Consider the following 20,956-nt stretch of genomic DNA (forward strand, 5'->3'; position numbering starts at 1 on the left):
ATTCATATCTGTTCAATTCCGCTTTATAAACAATAAAATATCCCCCTGAATGCCCCTGGGATTTATACAAACTGTTATAGATAGGAAAGCATCTATACAAATAACTTGATTACATGAGTCACTTAAGTCCAGGTAAAGAAAATATTTTATTTCTTACAGTAGAATATTTGACCTGATTCAATTTAAAAAATAAAAAACTCTTGATGTTAACTGCGATTTTTAACTTCAAAGCACTTGAAGCTATCAAAAATATTTCACTCAAAATTTGAGCAATAGCAAGATTGGCTGCAACCACCGATTTTTGAAAAACGTTTACATAAGAATTCTTATGCAAGTCCCATGGGAATGCTATGTAAAAGTGTTCATATATACAGGTATTATTGATCAAATTAAATGTGCTAAAACGTATAGTAACCTGGAACACTACTGCTAAATCAGTAAACAAAAAAAAAATTCACAGTTGCAGAAACTTGTCTTACCTCAAACTGATTATTCTGTGCTTGTGTCTGCTGACCCTCACTACTTGTAAATTTCCTGGATCCTTTGTTTTCTAGCTGCTCTTTACTTTCTGGCCCCAATGTGTGTTGTGCTTCCTTTGACCCAATGTTAGCAGCAGCATTTTCAGTATCTTCATCTTAAAAAAAAAATACAAATTCTTTAAATATTTGTTCTTTCACCAATTTATCTTGTTTATGGAAGTGCATTTTTAAGCTTCAAATTCTGTCCAAGAATTTTCTTCTTACTTGAGTGCATAAACTCCACTTTTTTATCTAAAACTTTGATCTCAAAGCTAAGACCGATGTGTACATAGATACAACAAATGCCTTCATGGGCAGATAAGAAAACAATTACAGCAGTTCAAATTCAATTCATGCAGAGAATATTCAAAAACTGTTGCATATTTTTATTCTACTTTATAATATTAATTTTTTTTTGTCCCTGAGTATAATTTATGATGTTTCATGACAATTTTTAATGCTAACTTTTCAGATATGACTGTCACATGTGGCCTTGTTTTATTGCAATAAAACCGTTCTGTGTTAATTCCAATTGTGAGGAATTCTACCTGGTCTCAGCCAAGCCACAAAGTTTAGCATTTCACAATAGCGGCATAATCCCCTTCAGAAGAAGGGCAAATGAACAATGTCCATCACACCATGTCAACATCCTGTAAGCTAATCATGAACAAGCAGATCCCATCTGCATTGAACCATGAGTGAAAATAATTTTTTATTGAAGGAGGAAAACTGAACAACTAGAATTCTTTACGAAAGTACCTTGTCTTTTGGCACGTGGTGATTCTGCAACAGATTGCAAACCGCTTTCTCCCAAATCTGTATTATGAACAGGTCTAAGCATATGTCGTCCGCAACTGGAACAGATTAATTTAAAAAAGCAGAAATAAGAAACATTGAGAATTCTTCCCAATCATAAATTTATTTTCCCAATAATCCAGAACGAGCTAGTTTCCTTCTTTATATCTTCAATCATTCTGTACTAAATTCCAAGATATACAAAACTGGCTGAACCCTCCTAGTTGTTTGCTGACATACTATTTTCCCATTAAAAATTGAATTGGAAAACCAAGCTGAATCCAATAGGTCGAGCTACACGAAGCTGTTTTGAATCATTTTATATTTAACTAGCCTAGGAAATAACAAAACTTATTGATGCTTTAAAAGAAAATAAGACTTGCATCTCAGGTCTGTGGGAAAATTACAGCAGTGACTGGGAGTCAGATCTGGAAAAACAAAAAGCACTGTAAACAATCTCTCTAGTCTAAATCATGATTGTGAAATTTTCAGAATTCAGGTCTTCCTGCTCACAAGAAATGTTGCATTCTAAAACTGCACAATAGAAATGAAGTTTTTTTTTACAGTATTATCAAGTTTCATATTACAATGGAATCTTTATCTCAGTTGACAAGCAAAGGATGCAATATTTATGGATGATCTGGAAAGAAGAATATTCCACATCATGAAACTTAAAGAAAAGTGAAGAATTCCCCTCAGTATGATGTGCACTTTAGGGGTACACAATTTAGAGGTAAAACTGCTTGATTTGCACCGCACTGCACACTTGTTTTATATTTTTATTAGGGATATCTGTGAAAAGTTTGCAAAAAAAATCTGCACAGGCTAGGACTTTAAAGCTACAAATCATGTTTGAGAGAATTAGAATACCTTTCTCTTTTAACTACAACTAGAGGTTTCTAGCCTGCTTTGTTACTGACATTTAGTGATCATACAACAGTATTCTATAAACTGCTTTGTGGAACTTAAGAAGAACCTCTGTTTTATGAAGGGATTCGAATCCCACACATGGCTTTTACTGCACACATTCAGTAATGCATAGCGTACCTGCTGCAGAGAACAGTGCTTGACGTTCGAAATGACTGCTGAAAGTCTGAAGAACTAAGCGTGTATCCAATTGGTTTATGGAGAGTCACACTGGGTTTGGTCAGTATTTCAGCTGTATCAGGAAATTCTACTGGTGAGCGGTTAAAACTTGTCATTGCCCCGGGTCCATGAACAGGGGAATTCACAGGACTGAGGCTGGGAGAAGTACCTGGAACAAAAAAAGGATTTATCAGTTTAATCAAAATCATATTATAGATTTTTTCTTTCAAACTTTTTAGTTTGTAGGAATGAAGCTATATGTATTTTTTCATCTTTTTTTTTCCTGTTCTACTTGGGCCGTATGTCAATTGTGGTCAAAAGGACAACGTACTTCCAGGCCTCCACCAACGCTCTTCTGAACTAGCCACTAAAAGGGATGAGTGTGCAGCAAGATGACCTCTCTCTCACCAATTTCCCCCCTTCGCCTGCAGTGGAGTGCTGCCTCCACTTGTTACTTCTCCATAGCTGAAATCAATCTCAGTAGCGTGGGACAGTGCATATGTAAATCCACTTTTCAACACTGTGTGGCACCATGCACTGCTGCTTCAAAGCACAGCTCAGATTAATGATAATGAGAAATATTGCAACCTTTTGGATTCTTTAACAGCCTAAACAGATTGCATTTAGTGGTACAGTATAATGTGTCATTAGTGATGGTGAATTTCTGGTGTCTTTTCATAATTTTAAAACATCAACAATACACAAGTGCCTCGGGTGTGAAACAGTAATTATTTTCACCAGTCAGTAATTGTTTGTCTTCATGTTCTAATTGTTTTGAATCATGTGCAGACCAAAAAAAAGTATTTAAAACCATTCCAGAACATTGCTCAAAATTGGTAGCCATTAGCAATGAAGAACATTTCTTGCCAGGTGAGATTTTGAATATCTTTCAAAACAGTCATTAACAGATGGCAAAAAATTGATTTGCAGATATAAAAATATTACTGCAGCCTGCAACATCTTTTATTGTTAAATTTATAATTTTTAAATGAGCATTTTAAAACAGAAGAAATGCAAGAAAGATAACTGCTAACACAGTGAACCTGAAGCTGTTCCAAAATAGAAAACTGGAGTTATCACAGTAAATAAAACCTTCATCAACACTCAAGTGAAGGAAGCTGCTGGCCTTTGTGGATAGTTAACAATTACTTTGTTTTCCAAAAGACATCTGTGTTTCTGAACATACTCATAGTTTCTTGTAAGCTCCATGTTCAAAGAAAATCAGGCAGCAAAAGAAAAAACATTTATATTTGTGGGAAAACTTGATTACAGCAATTTTTCCATATATAACGTATGTTATTCCCCACATCTGTGTCATTTTGTATGTTTATAAAGCATATTGGAAATGACGTGTGCATGTGACATGCTGAAATCACTTAGATCTGTTTTTGTATAAATTTTTCTATATTTCACTCAGGTATCGCCCATTTTTCAATGCTGAATAATGCACATTAAATTAGAAAAATTATGGAAAACATTTGATATTGAACTGAGAGCTAATCATAGAGGGACAGGTGGTTTACAAACTGGGCACAGTGTGCTCCAACACAACCTTTTTCAAAAGAATCCTTGGACTAATGAGAACAAGCAATCTAAATTTTAGAAAAGTTACTGTGGGTGCATATCAGTACAATTAGTATATTTTCTAGTAAGACTGTCTTCCAAAAGATTATAGTGCCTGATAAGATGAACCTACATTGTGAGATTCAGTTAGCATCCACAGAAGCAGTATAAACTTAGTGAGATTGGAAAATTAGTATTCATGGTCAGCTGTGCAGGCAGCACCTCAACATAAACCGACACTTTAAGCAGATGGGGGGTGGGGGGGGGGGGAAAGAGAGAAAGAAAAAGGAACACAATAAATTTTATGACTGCTATTTGTTTTGAGGATAATATTCTGCATGGTTCTTTGTTAAAAGCATAAAACAAAATGTCACTGCTGCTTTGCCGAAGGCTGGAATATAACACACATTCTCATACAACAACCGAGATGAAAGCTAAGCTTAACACTGGAAATTGGGGAATATGGAAGATTTGGTGACCCTGCAAGTAAAGCTTATGGTCTTTTCATCTTTGGATCCAAGTCCAGTCCAGATTCATGGGATAAAGGCTTTTCCTCTTCGATGACTGCATTGATTAAATGTGAAATGTGTTCGGGCAGCTCCCAACCCCACCCACAGCACAAAACTGTCCTTCATTTGACATTCTCACTCACAAAGGCCACACTGATGACTGGTACTGGAAATGGAAAGAGTCACACTGGTACATTTGGAGTGATGTTCTAAGGTTGAGGCCAAGACACATTGTTGAGACAGAAAAAAGGGAGCATTATATTGTCCTGTCACCTGCGCACTACCTGGTCTCGGACTGCTTGAAGCTGAAAGTGGTACCTGGAACAAGAGAGTATTTCATTCCTCAGCAGTAAAATCCTTCACCTTAATTAATTTAAAAAAAACTATTTTTTTTTAAAAAGTGGGAACAACATTCAAACAATGCTTTTGCATTTCTTCAAATAAGTTTGTGTTTAGGTGTCTGAACCAGGAATGCAAAGAGTTTGTGGTTTTGTGCTGTTGAATAAGAAGACTTGAGAAGCTGGCAAGTGAAGTTCACAATCAAGAGGAATCAAAATATCGGCCAGGAAGCTGGGAAATGACAGTTCACAAAATTGGGCCACAGAGGAGTACAAGAACAGTGGCAGCAGGAAACAAAATTGGGCTGAAAAGATTTAAGATTAAGACTTAGAAAAGCATAAACGGCATTAGACAAAACATCAAGGAATTCTTCGGAATTCTCTATCCCAAAGGGCTGTGGATGCTCAGTCGTTAAGTGATTTCAAGATTGAGATCGATAGATTTTTGGACGCTAAGGGAATCAAGGGATATTGGGATAGGCAGGGAAGTAGAGTTGAGGTAAAAGATCAGCGATGATCTTATTGAATAGCGGAGCAGGCTCGAGGGGCCACATGGCCTACTGCCGCTCCTATTTCTTATATTCTCATGGAAAGCTAAAATTTTCAGCTTTGAAGCCCATGGAAATTAATGAAAGTTCAAAGCTCCAGTCTCTACTACATTCCCATAATGTGTATTTTTTCCTTTAAAGTATTTTGACCATTTTTTTAAAGTTACGATCTCTGTTCAAAGAGAAAATGAACGCCTGGCAGTTACTGCATACAAAATAATGGATTAGTCAAAAGAAAATGATTTGGTTAAATAATTCAGATAATGCTACAAACCATGAAAGTGCACCTCAAATGATTTTTGATCATCTGAACTCAGGGATTTGTTTTTTTTTGCTTTGTACTCACTCACAACTTTTTCCCTTTATATTTATCCAGTGATACAGACAAGTAATGTAGCCGTGCTCTCTTTCGGACAGGATGATATTTACATTCCCCTTGGTTTCATGTTTACATCGAGGTGCAATCCTTGCATCAGAGGACCGTTCCACAACTTCTCATTCTGATTTTGTTCATTTGAAACCAATCTTTTAGTTAACAGTTCTTGTCCTGTTAGTTAAATCAGTTTTATCAAGTTCAAATCAAAATGTAGTGTTATTTGCTTAAGAACAAAATTTGTTACCTGCTCGTCTGGGTCCAATGTGGTGAGATGTTAAAGACAAGGATGCAGATCGAGATTTAGGAATTGTCAATAGGTTTGAACTAGAAGGTCCGTTTGCCTGTGAACCTATATTTGAAGTACTTGAAAAGGGAAAATCAACAAGCAAGTCAATCAAGAAACTGTGCGCTCAAATGATCCTTGCATATTACATCAATGAATGCAAAACTGTGTACACCATCATACTCAAAATGTTACAATATGCAGTGTAATTACAAACATACAACATGTTACAAAACATAATTTTCAATGGTTAATCTCCATCACTTAAATTTCCATGGCTTTGCTTTTGTAGGTAATTTTATTGGAGACAAAACACAAGACTTTTTGCTTTGACAAAAAGTTGTTAGAAAGAAAGGCTTGCATTTATATTAAAAGAGAAGCAAATAAGCGAAGCGTCAGAAAAAGAAAAGCCAACATTAAAAAATAAAAGGGAATGAGAAAATTCATCTAACTCACCATAAGCAGTGCTAAGCGACAGCCACTATTACATATTAAATTCAGCAAATGGAGCGCGTTTCATTGAAAACTCATACCTGCAATACCCATTACTTCTGTAAGAGGCATTGTGATAGGTATATTCACTGTTAAAGAAGTCTCACTTTCCTGTCATGCTCTGTGACACACATATTAACTATTATTTTATAGCAAGAATACTTGCTGAAATCTGAAAAAAATTTTCATCCTCCATTTTTCTCGGTAACTGAAATTTCTAATGTCCAAAATATGGGCTTAAACAAAATTTTAAAATTCAGAAAATTACACATTTCACAATAACATGATTACATTTATACATTGAACAACCTTTTATGTCTTTAATGCCTTCATTATTTTTTCAACTTAAAGGCCTCACTTAGATGCCATCAGTGGCTTAGTGGTAGCAAGTTTGCCTCTGAGTCAGAAGGTTGTGGGTGCAAGTCCCACACCAGAGATGTGAGCACATAATCTCGGCTGACACTTCAGTGCATTTCTGAGGAAGTGCTGCACTGTCGGAGATGCCCTCTTTTGGATGAGATGTCAAACCGAGATCCCTTTTGCCTTCTCAGGTGGATGTAAAAGATCACATGACAGTTTTTGAAGAAGAGCAGAGGAGTTCTCCTGGTGTCCTGGCTGATATTTATCCTTCATGCAGCATCACTAAAACAGATTACCCGGTTATTTATCTCATTGCTTTATGTGGGATCTTGTGCACAACTTGGTTGCCACGTTTTCCTACATTACAATAGTGACTACACTTCAAAAAATACTTCATTGACTGTCAACACTTTAGGACGCCCCAAGGAACTATGTAGATTTCTTTATTTCTTTCTTAACCAAAGCCCGGGCTTGGACTTGATACTTTTGCCCAGAGCCATGGCTCCATGAGCCAAATTTAGTTTGCACAATCTGAGCATATGCTAATTTCCCAGGATGCATCAGCATTGTTCAATTTTTTTTTTAAACTCCTAGTAACAACATACTTATGGCACCTTTTGTATATTTTCAAATTCTAAGCTATCTATTATTATTCTAAGCTATTATTTTTCTCAATGGAAAAGTCAAATTGTGTCTCAGTGAATAACAGTTTTTTAGTTTGTGAGTTTTTGCAAATGATCTGAATACAAACTGGATGATGAATTTGATGTGTGTTATATCATGCAGGGCTCTGAACTGTTGAGTGGGAAAGTGACCGAGGAATAATACATTTGGCGTTATCCCTACCCACGTACATTACACAACATTGATCTATATTAAATGGCATCCGCCAGACCTGGACCCATTACCACTTCGTATCTGATTGTAGTCTTACTTCTGGAAGTGCTTATGACAGTTCAAACAGGGTGCATTTACAGCAAACCTTCCTCCCCACTGCTCCCACCCACTTTCCAAAAGATGTGTAAAAAAATTGTTTCAAAGTAAAAGTGTATTTTATTAAAGCAACCATGGGCCTGATATTACCATGGCGGAAGGTTTGCGGCGGGGGGAGGGGGGGTGCGATTGGGCACGTGGGTAACGCGCCCGGTGAAAGCAGTCTGCCCTGCACACAATCGCAGGCTGATTGGATCCACTTACCTCTTGTTCCGGGTTCCCCGCTGCTAAGCTGCACGGCGGGCGGACTGCGCATGCGCAGTAAGGTCTGTCAGCTGGAGGAGCTCTATTTAAAGGGACAGTCCTCCACTGACTGATGCTGCAAGAAATAGGAAAAATTACAGCATGGAGCAGCCCAGGGGGAAGGCTGCTCCCAGGTTTAATGATGCCTCACTCCAGGTATTATTGGATGGGGTGAGGAGGAGGGGAAGGACAGAGATCTTCCCCCCAGCGGGCGGGAGGAAGCGGCCTGCCTCTGCCACCAAGAAGGCCTGGCTCGAGATGGCAGAGGAGGTCACCTGCACCACCAACATATCGCCCACCTGCATACAGTGCAGGAGGCGCTCCAATGACCTCAGTAGGTCAGCCAAAGTGAGTACACTTACTCATTTCACTACACTCCGTCTGCCACATCACCGCCCCCACCCCACATCTCCTTCTGCACTGCCAACACTACTCTGTCACATCACTCCTCACACCCACTCAAACCTCATCCTCATCTTACCTGCACTTACTCACCTCGCCAGTACTCATCCCGCCACTACCACTCAACCCAATCCTCATACAATCTCATGGCTCTATCTCATACTCACCCTCTCATGCATCATTTTCACAGTCAGCCTCACTCAACCTGCCACGACCTGTGCTGCAGCCACAAGGCATGTATCACATATGTGCAGTAGGCAGCGTAAGGCAAACGTGTCGTGAGCCTGAAGGGAATGCACAAGGGTGTTTGAGGGTTTGTCATGGGTGTTACTTATATTGAATTTCTGACCAACTCACATTACATATTATATTGGCACCACTACTGCCACGTCTTTGCGAATCTTGTCTGGTTTGTGCAATAATGCCCTTTCCTGAGGATCACAATGAAGACCCACAACTGATGCCACCCATTGTGTCACTGCAGAGTGGGTGTAGGTGTATTTGCATTTGCAGGGCTCTTTTGTGCAGACGACTGAGAGACGTCGGCGATGTCCCCGGTGGCACCCTGGAAGGATGCGGAGGAGAAGTTGTTGAGGGCAGTGATGACTTTGACAGCGACAGGTAAGAAGATGGTGCTCGGGCCAGCAGGGAGCAGCTCGGCATGAAGGAGGCTGCAGATGTCCACGACTACATGTCGAGTGACTCTGAGCCTCCGTGTGCACTGCTGCTCAGAGAGGTCCAGGAAGCTGAGCCTCGGTCTGTGGACCCTGTGGCGAGGGTAGTGCCCTCTGCGACGCATCTCTCTCTGTGGTTGCCCTCCCTCCTGCTGTGCAGGTGGATGTGTAACAGTACTGTGTTGTGGAGCTCCACGTGTCAGAAGTGGACGGCGAGGCTGGTGATGCTGTTCGCCCTCCAAGGAGTTCATGACTGCAGCTACAGCGGACCCCATCCGGAAGATGTACATCTGAGGGGGTCCGCAAGGTAGGTACATGTGTCTGGACACCGGGGTAAGTGTGCAAGTTGGTCTCCCCCCCCCCGCCCCCACCACCTGTGAAATGGACCTTGCAGCTGCCACAGGCTGATGGCTGCAACACGTCCATTTGAACTGGGAGTGTTTCCCCCAGTACGGGAAACAGTCTCAGTTGTTTGTAAAATCCCAACCCTCCTAAAATATCTCGTTTAATCAGGTCTGTAAACGACCTGAAATACCAAAATAAATAGTTTAAGTGGCACCCCGCCACCGGGAGTCCCACATGCGGGGGCTGCGCGCGCATGTCAGCGCGTCACTGGGAAACCCGGAAGTGGCGGGTTGGAGCCGGGCTCCCGACCTGCCCCGGGAATCGCCGATTTTCGTGGCCCCCTCAATCGCACCCAATCACGGGTGCTAAAATCGACCCCCATGTGTTTACCGTCTCAGAGAGGCAAAGTGGAATGAGTACATTTATGCAGCTATGATGTTTATTTTATTTTAAAGAAAACAGTATATACTTATTTCCTAGGAATTAATCACAAAACACCAAATTCAATGTTTGCAGCAATAGCTTAGAAACATGAAACCAGGCCCCTACCCCACTGGCATCAGATCTATGTCCTCTCCTATCCCATTTATGACAGGTCCAGAAAACCAATAGTGAACCAAACCCCACATTTCACCCTTCAATTCTACTAAACCCTAGGTTATCCTTCCAGTGCTGCCAAAACACAGGACTCCCCCATCATGCTGTCAAACTCCAGAACTTCCATCCCAGTTCCCCAAACCCCAAGACAATCTTCTCAGAGCTACCAAGGCTGTCATCAACATCACTAAACTCCATAACCCCCGCTTCTCCAGAGATATAATTTCCATCAGGGTTACCTTATCTCCACTGTACTGGCCGCTGCCACCGGTTCTCATTTAGTTTTCACAGAATAACAGAGAGACACCAGTATACCACGGAATTTTAGAACAATTGACTTATTCAGTTATCTGGAAATCAGTGGCCCTGATAAAGAAAGAACATAAATCACGCCTTTCATGACCTCAGGAGGTTCCAAAACGCTTTACAGCCAATTAAGTACTTTTTGAATTGTTGTCGCTGTTGTAATGTAGGGAAATACAACAGCCAATTAGCATAAAGCAAGGTCCCACAAACAGCAATGAGATAGTGACCAGATAATCTGTTTTAGTGATGTTGAGAGATAAATATTGGCCAGGATACTGGAAAGAACTCCAATGCTCTTCTTCGAATAGTGCCACGGGGTCTTTTATCTCCACCTGAGAGGGCAGACGGGATCTCAGTTGAAGGTCTCAAAGACGGCATCACCAACAATTCAGCACTCCCTCAGTACTGCATTGAAGTGTCAGCCTAGATTATGTGCATGTTTCTGGAGTGGGACTTGAACCCAACAACCTTCTGACGCAGAGGCGAAAGTGCTACCACTGAGCCAAGACTGACACCCTTAATGAAAATACATTATGTGTTATATGGCATAACACTTCTTATAACACAATTGCTCATCCATCTAAATGTGAGCAATACTGCTGGTCTTAAAAGAGAACGAAAATGTCATGATGGGCTCTTCAGAACAGAAGCCAGAAATTTACAAGCATGACAATGATGCTCAGATTGAACTCACAGGTTTACAAGAAACCTATTTAGGCCATTTCCCACATTGGCGTTAAAAGGACAGGCAGGGTTAATAGTCAAAAATCACGACTATGCTCCAGACCCCACACTATCCATGAATAACGCCAAGAGAGAAAAGCTTGTCATTTGAACTTTCATATGAACAAATTTTAATAATGGTTGATTTAGCAACTGACACCCAAAATCCTGCCTCTGCAATTTCCCGTAACTCCCATAGTCACTACACTATACAGTGCAGTATGCAGAGACACGTTTGAATTCCAACAATAGCAACTTGCACTGATATGGTGCTCCTCACAAGCAGGCAAGTTTCTCAGAACACTTTGGAATAAGGAAGAAAAGGATACTGCGAGCACCGAGAATGGGGACAGGCTCAGTAAAATGTAAAGAAGATTTTTTAAACTTTATATATTTTTTTGGTTTTCCCATATTATCATCATTTTCCAACCATGAGAGTGGGTTATCAACTGGCTCCATGTTTACTGCTAATAGCATCTCTGAGCTAGCTGGTAGTTGCATGAATTGACTTTCTGATCTTCGCTCTATCTAAGCACTGTAATTATGTTCCACTCCCAAGAAAGTTGCTGAAAACTCTCTAAATGGTGAAATTTGGGGAGTGACCCGACTTCCCTATACTTAGTAATGTTGTAGAATCATAGAATTTTACAGCACTGAAAAAGGCCATTTGGTCCCATCGCACCTGCGCTGAATCTCTGGAAGAGTTATCCATTTCTGTGCCCTTTCCCCAGATCCTTTCTTTTCTTTTTAAAATATTTATCCAATTCCCTTTTAAAAGTCATGACAATTTTGCTTCCACCATAATTTGTGGTGAACCTCCATGTAAAAAACCCTCAATGTAAAAGTTTTATCGTAACCTTTTGCTTCATTCTTTTGATGATCTTAAATTTATGCCCTCTGGTTGCTGACTCAACAACCAGTAGAAATAGTTTTGTCGAACTTCCTTTATCAAAATCTCTCAAGTTTCAACGTCTCAATTAGATCTCTCTGAACCTTCTTTGTTCCAATGAAAAGAGCCTCAAGTTCAATAATCTGTCCTCATTACTAAAGCCTCTCATCGCTTCAAAGCTTTGGCATCCTTCCTAAAGTAAGGCTCCCAAAATAGGATACAATATTCCAACTGTTATAACCAATAATTTGTGTAGGTTTAGCTTTGTTTTTGTCGTCTTTGCTCCTTTATAAAATCTAGGATCCATACGTTTTTTGTTTAAAACAGCTTTATCACCGTGTTCTCCAATTTTGAAAATTTTGTGCATTTGAGCTCTCCGCTCCACTACCCTTCCCATTTAGTGTGTATGTTTTCTCCTTATTCTTCCTCCCGAAATGTACTGCCTCACATTTTTCTGCATTAAATTTCATCTGACACCTATTTGTCCAATTTATTAACCTGCCTATCCTCCTGAAGTTGCTTATTGTCTTCTTCACTATGTCAATAAACTAACAGGCTGTCTTAAAGACTGAATTTTAAATTATTTGAGTCGATACAAAGAAAAACAACATACTTTGGACAGATTGATCTTGAATATCATGCCATAGAGGTGATAGGATTATGCCCACAATTCCTCACAGCTAGCTCCAAAAGGAAAGGAGGCAGGCAAGAACCATATGATTCCCCACAAATACATTCAAAATTTTAACCAACAATAAAAACATTCAAAAAATCAGAATAGGTAAATAACAACAATGGAGATGAAGCAAATCAAAAATAGTTTACCCAACACATAAAATTGATATATTCAGAATCATATATTAGTAGCTGGAGTGCAAGATCCAGGAGGTTTTATGCTGGAATAGGGGGCAGAGATATAAGTCAAGCGTTCAGTTATGATTTTGTGTTTGGATCAGCTTTCCCCTATACCATCATAAAACATTCTGTATCATGCATTCTAAAGTCAGTAATAATCCATGAAGTCCAAAGGTAAAAATATGTATTCAGCATTGATTCCTTGCAAATCAGTCAATTTCAGATACAATTAATCCCTTCAACAAGATTCATCTGTCTTCCACAAAATGTTTTCACCAAGCAGGAATTAACTGTCGAAATAATGGTTAGAATTTTCTTCTGCATAATTTCTTTCATATTTATTAGTGGAATGGAAACTCTTCTCAAGTGTAAGAAACTATTCTTGAATATATGGTGTGGTTCAGTAGATTCTGAAATAAAGTCATGCAGCATAGAAAATGGAAGGCACGTCTGTGTAACTATATAATCTGAGCTATAATCCTGGAACAAATTAGGGCAGGAGTGTTAACTTGTAGGTGATATACATGTTACCAATTTCATGAAACAACTTTCACATTCCATGAAAATGGCATCATATTCTTACTGCAAGTATTTTTTTCTTTTTGGAAGAGAATGCTCAAACCATAAATATTTTATACCAATCTCATATAACAATTAGCACTCCACGATCTCTAGCTACATGTACCAGATCACAAAGGGATATAGTTCAAGACAGAAAACATTATGATTTATATCCCAATTGTGGAGTAAAAATAATTCACTTGCAATGTTGTTACTCTGGAGTAATCAGGTTGTATCCTCCATTAATGAGAATGAGTTTAAACAGAAAATGAAATAATTTCTATTCACTTAACAAAAACTTTCTCTGAAGTTAAGCTGGTTGTTTACAATGACTTGTAATTCTGGCTCAAAATTTTATGTGTCGAAATACTGGTTAGAATTTTCTTCTGCATAATTTCTTTCATATTTATTAGTGGAATGGAAACTCTTCTCAAGTGTAAGAAACTACTCTTGAATATGGTTATTGTTTTCAAATATGGTGTGGTTCAGTAGATTCTGAAATAAAGTCATGCAGCATAGAATATGGAAGGCACGTCTGTGTAACTATATAATCTGAGCTATAATCCTATATTGCAATAAACTCAAATGATGTGCAATTTTAAAAATGTGCACGAACACACAGAATTAGGCATTTCTTTAAATTCAAAGAGAAAAAGTAAATAACCACCTAAATAAGCAGATGTCTACCTATGATCTACAACTACATAATCTCTAAATACATAAATAATATGGATTTACTTTCTCCTCATTCTGCTTAAATTAAATTCTGTATGTAAACTCATGGCAGTTATTTACCTGTGCAAATTTCGTCCAAAGGGTTTTATAAATGTAAAACAGATTATAATGAGAATGGTATGCACTTGTGATCAAATATGCTACAGAACATAATGGTTCCTGAACTGGTTTCAGGAATACAATCATCCATACAGAGTTGTAAGTCTGGGTTGAAAGGTGGCTTTAAATTGAGAAATTTGATTAATTTTGGGTTTATGAAAAATATCACAGCTTGATCTTGGAGATTTGACTGTACTAGTTGGTTGCCTTGCTCAAGAGATTTAGTGGGTGAGAGTTTGCAATACAGTAAATTGCACATGGTCTGTGGAGAAAATTGACCTATTGGCTAACTTGCCCTTTCGAATTCCATATTGTCTTTTCCAATGAAAAAAGCAAGGGTTCTGAACGCAGCATGCTCAGTATGTGTGATTCTCTTTTGCCCCCTCTCCCATTTAGCATAACACTTTATAGTTTTTTTCAATAAATGGCATAGCATAATGGTGATTAAAAGCATCATGGGATAATGTACTCAGAACGTTTGACAAATTTAATAGAATTTTGTTTGAAGAAGTAACCAATTGGATAGATAAAGGGAATGTTTAGATGTGGTGTATGTGGATTTTCCGATGGGTGTTCAATAGGGTGTTTCATAGGAGGTCTGTTACAAAAATTCTGGCATATAGTATATTAGGAAATGTAGCAACATGGACAGAAGGATTGGTTGACAAATTGAAAACAAAGGGTTATGATTAATGTATGCTGCCTGGATTGGAAAAGGGTTGAAAATCGTTTACCCTGTGATCAGTGCTGACCCATTTTTGTTCTCGGCACGTATAGATGATTTGGACTTGGGCATAGGGAGCATGATATTGGAAATTGCTGACGACACAAAAATAGGAGGTTTGGCAAACAGCAAATCAAACTGTAAAAGGACATAGGAGAACAGAGAGGTTAGCAGGATGGGCAGACAGATACCATATGCAATGTAATACAGAGAAGTAGGAAAAATAAAGAACGTGAGTATAGGTTTAATGGGAAGACACTGAAAAGTATGGAGGAACAGTGACACCTAGGGGTACAAATTTATAATTCCTTGAAAATGTGAGTGCAAAGAGGTAAAGCAATAAAGAGGTCAATTGCATTTTAGGATTTATAAATAGAGGCACAGGATAGAAGAGCAAAGAAATAATAAATTTGAATGCGGCAATATTTAGGCCATAGTTAGAGAAATACATGCAGTTTTGGGCATACAAGTATTGAAAGGACATCAAAGCAATAGACAGCATACAATATAGATTTACCAGGATGATGCGAGGATTGGGTACAGGTTATTAAGAGAGATTTGAGGTACTGGGACTGTTCCCATTGGAACAAAGAAGGCTGAGAAGAGAGTTAATAAAGGTTTTTAAAATTATGACTGGGTTTGATAAGGTGAATAGGGAAAAACTATTTTCTCTGGTCGTTGAGTCAGTGACAAGGAGGTCAGCACTTCAAAATTGTCACTGAAAGAATGAGCAGAGGAGAATTTTTTTTAGACAGAGAGTTGTTAGAGCAAGGAAGGGTTTGCCATAGGGACTGGCTGAGGCAAACCCCAATGACTTGCTTTAAAGGAAAGATGGTTACATATTGGAAGGAGAGGGACAAAGGGGGCAATGGGGAAACTTCAGGGCTGTGGTAAAGGTTTTAAATTGCTATAGCAAGAGCTAGCATACACAAAAAAGGGCTAACTGGCCTCCTTTTGCCTCTAAACTTCTACAGTTCCATGGCATCAACACTTTCTGTGCATCTATGCAATGGTGTTGGTCTGCAGCTTCACAATGTCAACTTTTTGTCTTGTACTCATATTAGTTAAACATTAACCAAGCTCCAAAAATTGAAATTTAGAGCATTTCATTAAAACTCATTTGTCTGGCATTTTAAAATCTGTTTTAGGTCACTCATTAACTCAATTGACTTCAGTCGCATACCTTTGCTACTAATGCTGTAATACTGCAGAAAATTTGAGAAACTTAGATGCTCTTTTAAATAACTAAAAATATAGACAGACAGCAAGACACACTGATGCATCAAGGTAGTAAACCACATAATGGGAAGAAGTAGTCTCATGCTGACAATATCTAATACAGCAACAACAACTTGAATTTATATAGTGCCTTTAACATAGTAAAATGTCCCAAAGCGTTTCAGGGAGCGTTTTCGAACAAAATTTGACACCAAGCCACACAAGGAGATATTAGGACAGGTGACCGAAAGCTTGGTCAAAACGGTAGGTTTTTCGAGCTGAAAGCACGGCCACCAATGGTGGAGCGATTGAAATCAGGCTTGTGCATAAGGCCAGAATTGGAGGAGTGCAGAGATCTCAGAGGGCTCAAGGGCTGGAGGAGGTTACAGGGATAGGGAGGGGCGAAGCCGTGGAGGGATTTGAAAACAAGGATGAAAATTTTTAAATCGAAGCATTGCCGGACCGGGAGCCAATGCAGGTCAACAAGCAGAGGCAATGGGTGAACGAGACTTGGTGCGAGTTCGGATACGGGCAGCAGATTTTTGGATGAGCTCAAGGTAATGGAGAGCGGAAGATGGGAGGCCGGCCAGGAGAGCATTGGAATAGTCAAATCTAGAGGTAACAAAGGTGTGGATGAGGGTTTCAGCAGCAGATGAGCTGAGGCAGAGGCGAAAACGGGTGATGTTAGCGTTGGAAGTAGGCGGTCTTGGTGATGGAGTGGTTATGTGGTTGGAAGCTCATCTCGGGGTCAAATAGGATGCCAAGGTTGCAAGCGGTCTCGTTCAACCTCAGACAGAGGGCGGGGAGAGGGATGGAGGCTGTGGCTATGGAACAGAGTTTGTGGTGGGGACCGAAGACAATGCGTCCCAATATTTAGTTGGAGGAAATTTCTGCTCATCTGGTACTGGATGCCGGACAAGCAGCGTGACAAATGGGAGACAGTGGAGGGGTTGAGAGAGGTGGTGGTGAGGTAGAGCTGGGTGTCATCAGAGTACATGTGGAACCTGACGTCGTGTTTTTGGACGATGTCGTCGAGGGGCAGCATGCAGATGAGAAATAGGAGGGGGCCAAGGACAGATCCTTTGGGGACTCCAGAGGTAACAGTGCGGGAGCAGGAACAGAAGCCATAGCAGGTGAATCGCTGGCTCCAACTGGATAGATAAGAATCTCAGCCATGCTATGGAAGATTCTTGGTGGAAACACTAAATTCAATGGAATAAAGAGTGAAAAATCTGAGTTTGAGCTATTCTTACGCATCTCTTCTCACCCACTTACAGAGTAGCAAAGGCCTGAGAATAGGTCACTCAGCCAGGGAATGGCATACAGAATGGAGAATCCCCAAAAAAGAGAATATGAAGAACACTAAAATTGATTTGTTTAGCGCATTATCTGTCCCATTCAAAATAGTCACAAAGTTTAAATACTAACATGGTCAAAGAAGAGCAACTTCCAAAGGCTTAATTACTGACTCAAACAATACAACTAAACAAGCTGTTGATTCCAGGTATGGAAAGGTTGTCTTATGAGGAAAGATTGAACAGGTTGGGTCTATACTCATTGGAGTTTAGAAGAATGAGAGGAGATCTTATTGAAACATAGGGTAGATGCGGAGAGGGTGTTACCCTTCATGGGGGAATCTAAAACTAGGGGGGCATAGTCTCAGAATAAGGGGTCGCCCTTTTAAGACGGAAATGAGGACGAATTTCTTCTCCCAGAGGGTTGTGAATCTTTGGAATTCTTTACCCCAAAAAGCTGTGGAGGCTGAGTCATTGAACACATTCAAGGCTGAGTTAGACAAATTTTTGATCAGCAAGGGAGTCAAAGGATATGGGGAAAAGGCAGGAAAGTGCAGTTGAGGTAAAAATCAGATCAGCCATGATCTCAATGAATGGCAGAGCAGGCTCGAGGGGCTGAATGGCCGACTCCTGCTCCTGTCTCTTACGCTGTTTACAATAGTTCAGGGTAACTTACTGTAATATTAACATTTAACTGGCATGACTTAATTAAGAAAATTCAAATCATCCTGTAAACTAACAGCGGCTTACAATATGTTGTATAATGCACAACAGCTATATCATGAGCTGCATTGTTCAGCCTGTGAGATAACAGCCAGGTACAATTTTAATATAATTTTTTATTCCATGATGTTTTAGCTGAATAGCATTTATGCTCATAGTTCTCAATTATGTACAACTTGCATTTATATAGCAACTTAAAGAGATATTAGGACTGGTGAAAAGAGATAGTTTTAAGGTGTGCCTTAAAGGAGGAGAGAGAAGCGGAGAGATATAGGGAGGGAATTCCAGAGCTGAGGGCCGAGACAACTGATGGCACAGCCGTCAATGGTGGGGCGATGGAAATCGGGGATGCACAAGAGGCCAGAATTGGAAGAATGCAGAGATCTCGGTGGGTTGGAGGGCTTGAGGGGGTTACAGAGATGGGGAGGGGCGAGGCCACGGAAAGATTTGAACACTAGAATGAGAATATGTGGCGTTTCCAGACCGGGAGCCAATGTAGGTCAGCAAGCACAGGAGTGATGGGTGACTGGGACTTGGTGCAAGTCAGGATATGGGCAGCAGAGTTTTGGATGAGCTGAAGTTTACAGAGTGTTGAAGGTGGGCTGGCCAGAAGAGCATTTGAACATTCAAGTCTGGAGGTAACAAAAGCACGGGTGAGCATTTCACCACCAGATGGGCTAGGTAAGGTCGGAGACAGGCAATATTATAGAAGTGGAAGTAAGCGGTCTTGGTATGGAGAGGCTATGGAGTCAGAAGCTCAGCACAAGGTTAAAAAGGACGCCGAGGTTAGAAATAGTTTGGTTCAGCCTCAGTAACCAGGCAGGGCGATTAAGTTGATGGCGAGGGAATGGAGTTTGTGGTGGAGACCGAAGACAATGGCTTCAGTCTTCCCAATATTTAATTGGAGAAATTCCTGCTCACCCAATGCTGGATGTTGGATGTTGGACAAAAGCATGACAAATCAGAGGCAGTGGAGGGGTTGAGATAGGTGGTGGTGAGGTACAGCTGGGTGTCATCAGCGTAAATGTGGAATCTGATGTTTTGTGATGGTGTCGCTGAGGGGCAGCATGTAGATGAGAACTAGGAGGAGGTCAAGAATAGATCCTTGGGGAGTCCAGAGGTAAAGGTGCGGGAGCAGGAAGAGAAGCCATTGCAGGAGATTACCTGGCTATGACTGGATATATAATAGAACCAGGCGAGGCCAGTCCCACCCAGCTGGACAACGGAGGGGAGGCGTTGGAGGAGGATGGGTGTGGTCAACTGTGTCAAAGGCCGCAGATAGGTTGAGAAGGAATAGTGCACCACAGACACAGTCAGACAGGATGTGATTTGTGACTTTGAAAAGGGCCTTTTCAGTGCTGAGGTGGAAACCTGATTGGAAAGGTTCAAACATGGAGTTGCAGGAAAGATGGGCGGGGATTTGGAACAAAATAGGGAAAAAGCAAATAAAATCAGTGAAAGAGTTTAACATCAGACAGTTATTACACCCTTTGCTACTCCCTTCTAACTCAACACACAACATAAATTCATTGCCTAATAGCAGTTGTCCACCGCAACACCTCTAACAATATGTTAAGATTTTATTACACCATTAATTAGAAATAGCTGCTGTACCTCTGCTGTTTGAATTTTCTGCCTCAGGAATTCCTGATGTTAGAAATTTATACTTCAGGAAAAAGACTTCATTAAGTTTAAGGTAGGAACTATCATCTTTTTAGTGAAATCACTAAAAAGCGGTGTCATCTTTCTCCCCACTAAATATGCCTGCTTTTTTAAGTCACTTTTATTAGCACTTTCTGACACTTTGAAAGGATAATTTTTATTTCTCTGCTCATAATCATGATATAAACAGAAAACATTTGAATTGAATACTTATCCAGCTGGCCAGCCAAACACAAGTTGCAACATTGTCATTTCTACACTATCCACCAGTTGGGCTCGCTTGTTGGGTAAATATTTTATTCAATGAAGCCCTAAAATGTGTCCTCTATTTATTCCTTTATACAAAAAGTAACAAAAATACATTATATCATCTAAATATTATTTTCAGTGTAGATGTTCTCAAACTTGATACGTATTTAATCTATATTAAGTGTTTTACATTAGAGATTTCAGTTCACAGAAATATTTTTGACACATCACTAGATTTATGGTTTACTGTAACAGACTGATGTGCAAAGGACAGAGTGAACAAACAAACACCTATACAGTTTAAGCCCATTATCTCGTGGAGCAAATCCAGCTTAGAGAAACCAAAAATCCTCACAATGATATTTTCCCTCTTTATTTTTTTTATTTAGATCTCCCTTTACTTTAAATATCGTGATAATAACCTGGACAGGAAGCTAAGAAATAGTAGATGAGTCACAGGACTGCATAGACTCAAAATACATCAAAGTTTAAAGTGTTTTAAAAAAACTTAAAACTGAATATCCAATGATAGCCCCTTCCTCCAAATATCACAGTTTCATGCAACTGCCTTTAAAAGAGGGGAGACTACCAAGTCTATGAATTTCTGGACAACTTTTACAAAATGGATATCCAACAGGACACACTCTTGCTATGGTGCAATACAGCCATCATCAGTTGGCTTGCCATTTTTTTTTACCCTGGTGATTTGAAATACAATTTTTTAAAAATTAGCTATGGTTGATATATTGATATTCATCCCCAGAACTACTTCCATTTTGTTCTAAAGTTAAAATC

The 20,956-nt window shown here is 39.7% G+C and overlaps 1 protein-coding gene across 7 annotated transcripts in view; it reads right to left on the reverse strand.

The window, feature by feature from the left end:
• The window catches only part of pde3b (phosphodiesterase 3B), a 254,316-nt gene that overhangs the window by 22,175 nt on the left and 211,185 nt on the right, over positions 1-20,956 (reverse strand). For all 7 annotated transcript variants that reach the window (XM_067993909.1, XM_067993908.1, XM_067993907.1 and 4 more), the window contains 4 exons: positions 5,978-6,096; positions 2,361-2,568; positions 1,278-1,372; positions 480-634 (listed from right to left, as the gene is read on the reverse strand). In XM_067993909.1, coding sequence (XP_067850010.1) covers positions 480-634; positions 1,278-1,372; positions 2,361-2,568; positions 5,978-6,096 — 577 coding nt within the window. The remainder of the gene's footprint in view (positions 1-479; positions 635-1,277; positions 1,373-2,360; positions 2,569-5,977; positions 6,097-20,956) is intronic.

Source organism: Heptranchias perlo, chromosome 12 (assembly GCF_035084215.1).
Source record: "Heptranchias perlo isolate sHepPer1 chromosome 12, sHepPer1.hap1, whole genome shotgun sequence".
NCBI classification, from domain to species: domain Eukaryota; kingdom Metazoa; phylum Chordata; class Chondrichthyes; order Hexanchiformes; family Hexanchidae; genus Heptranchias; species Heptranchias perlo.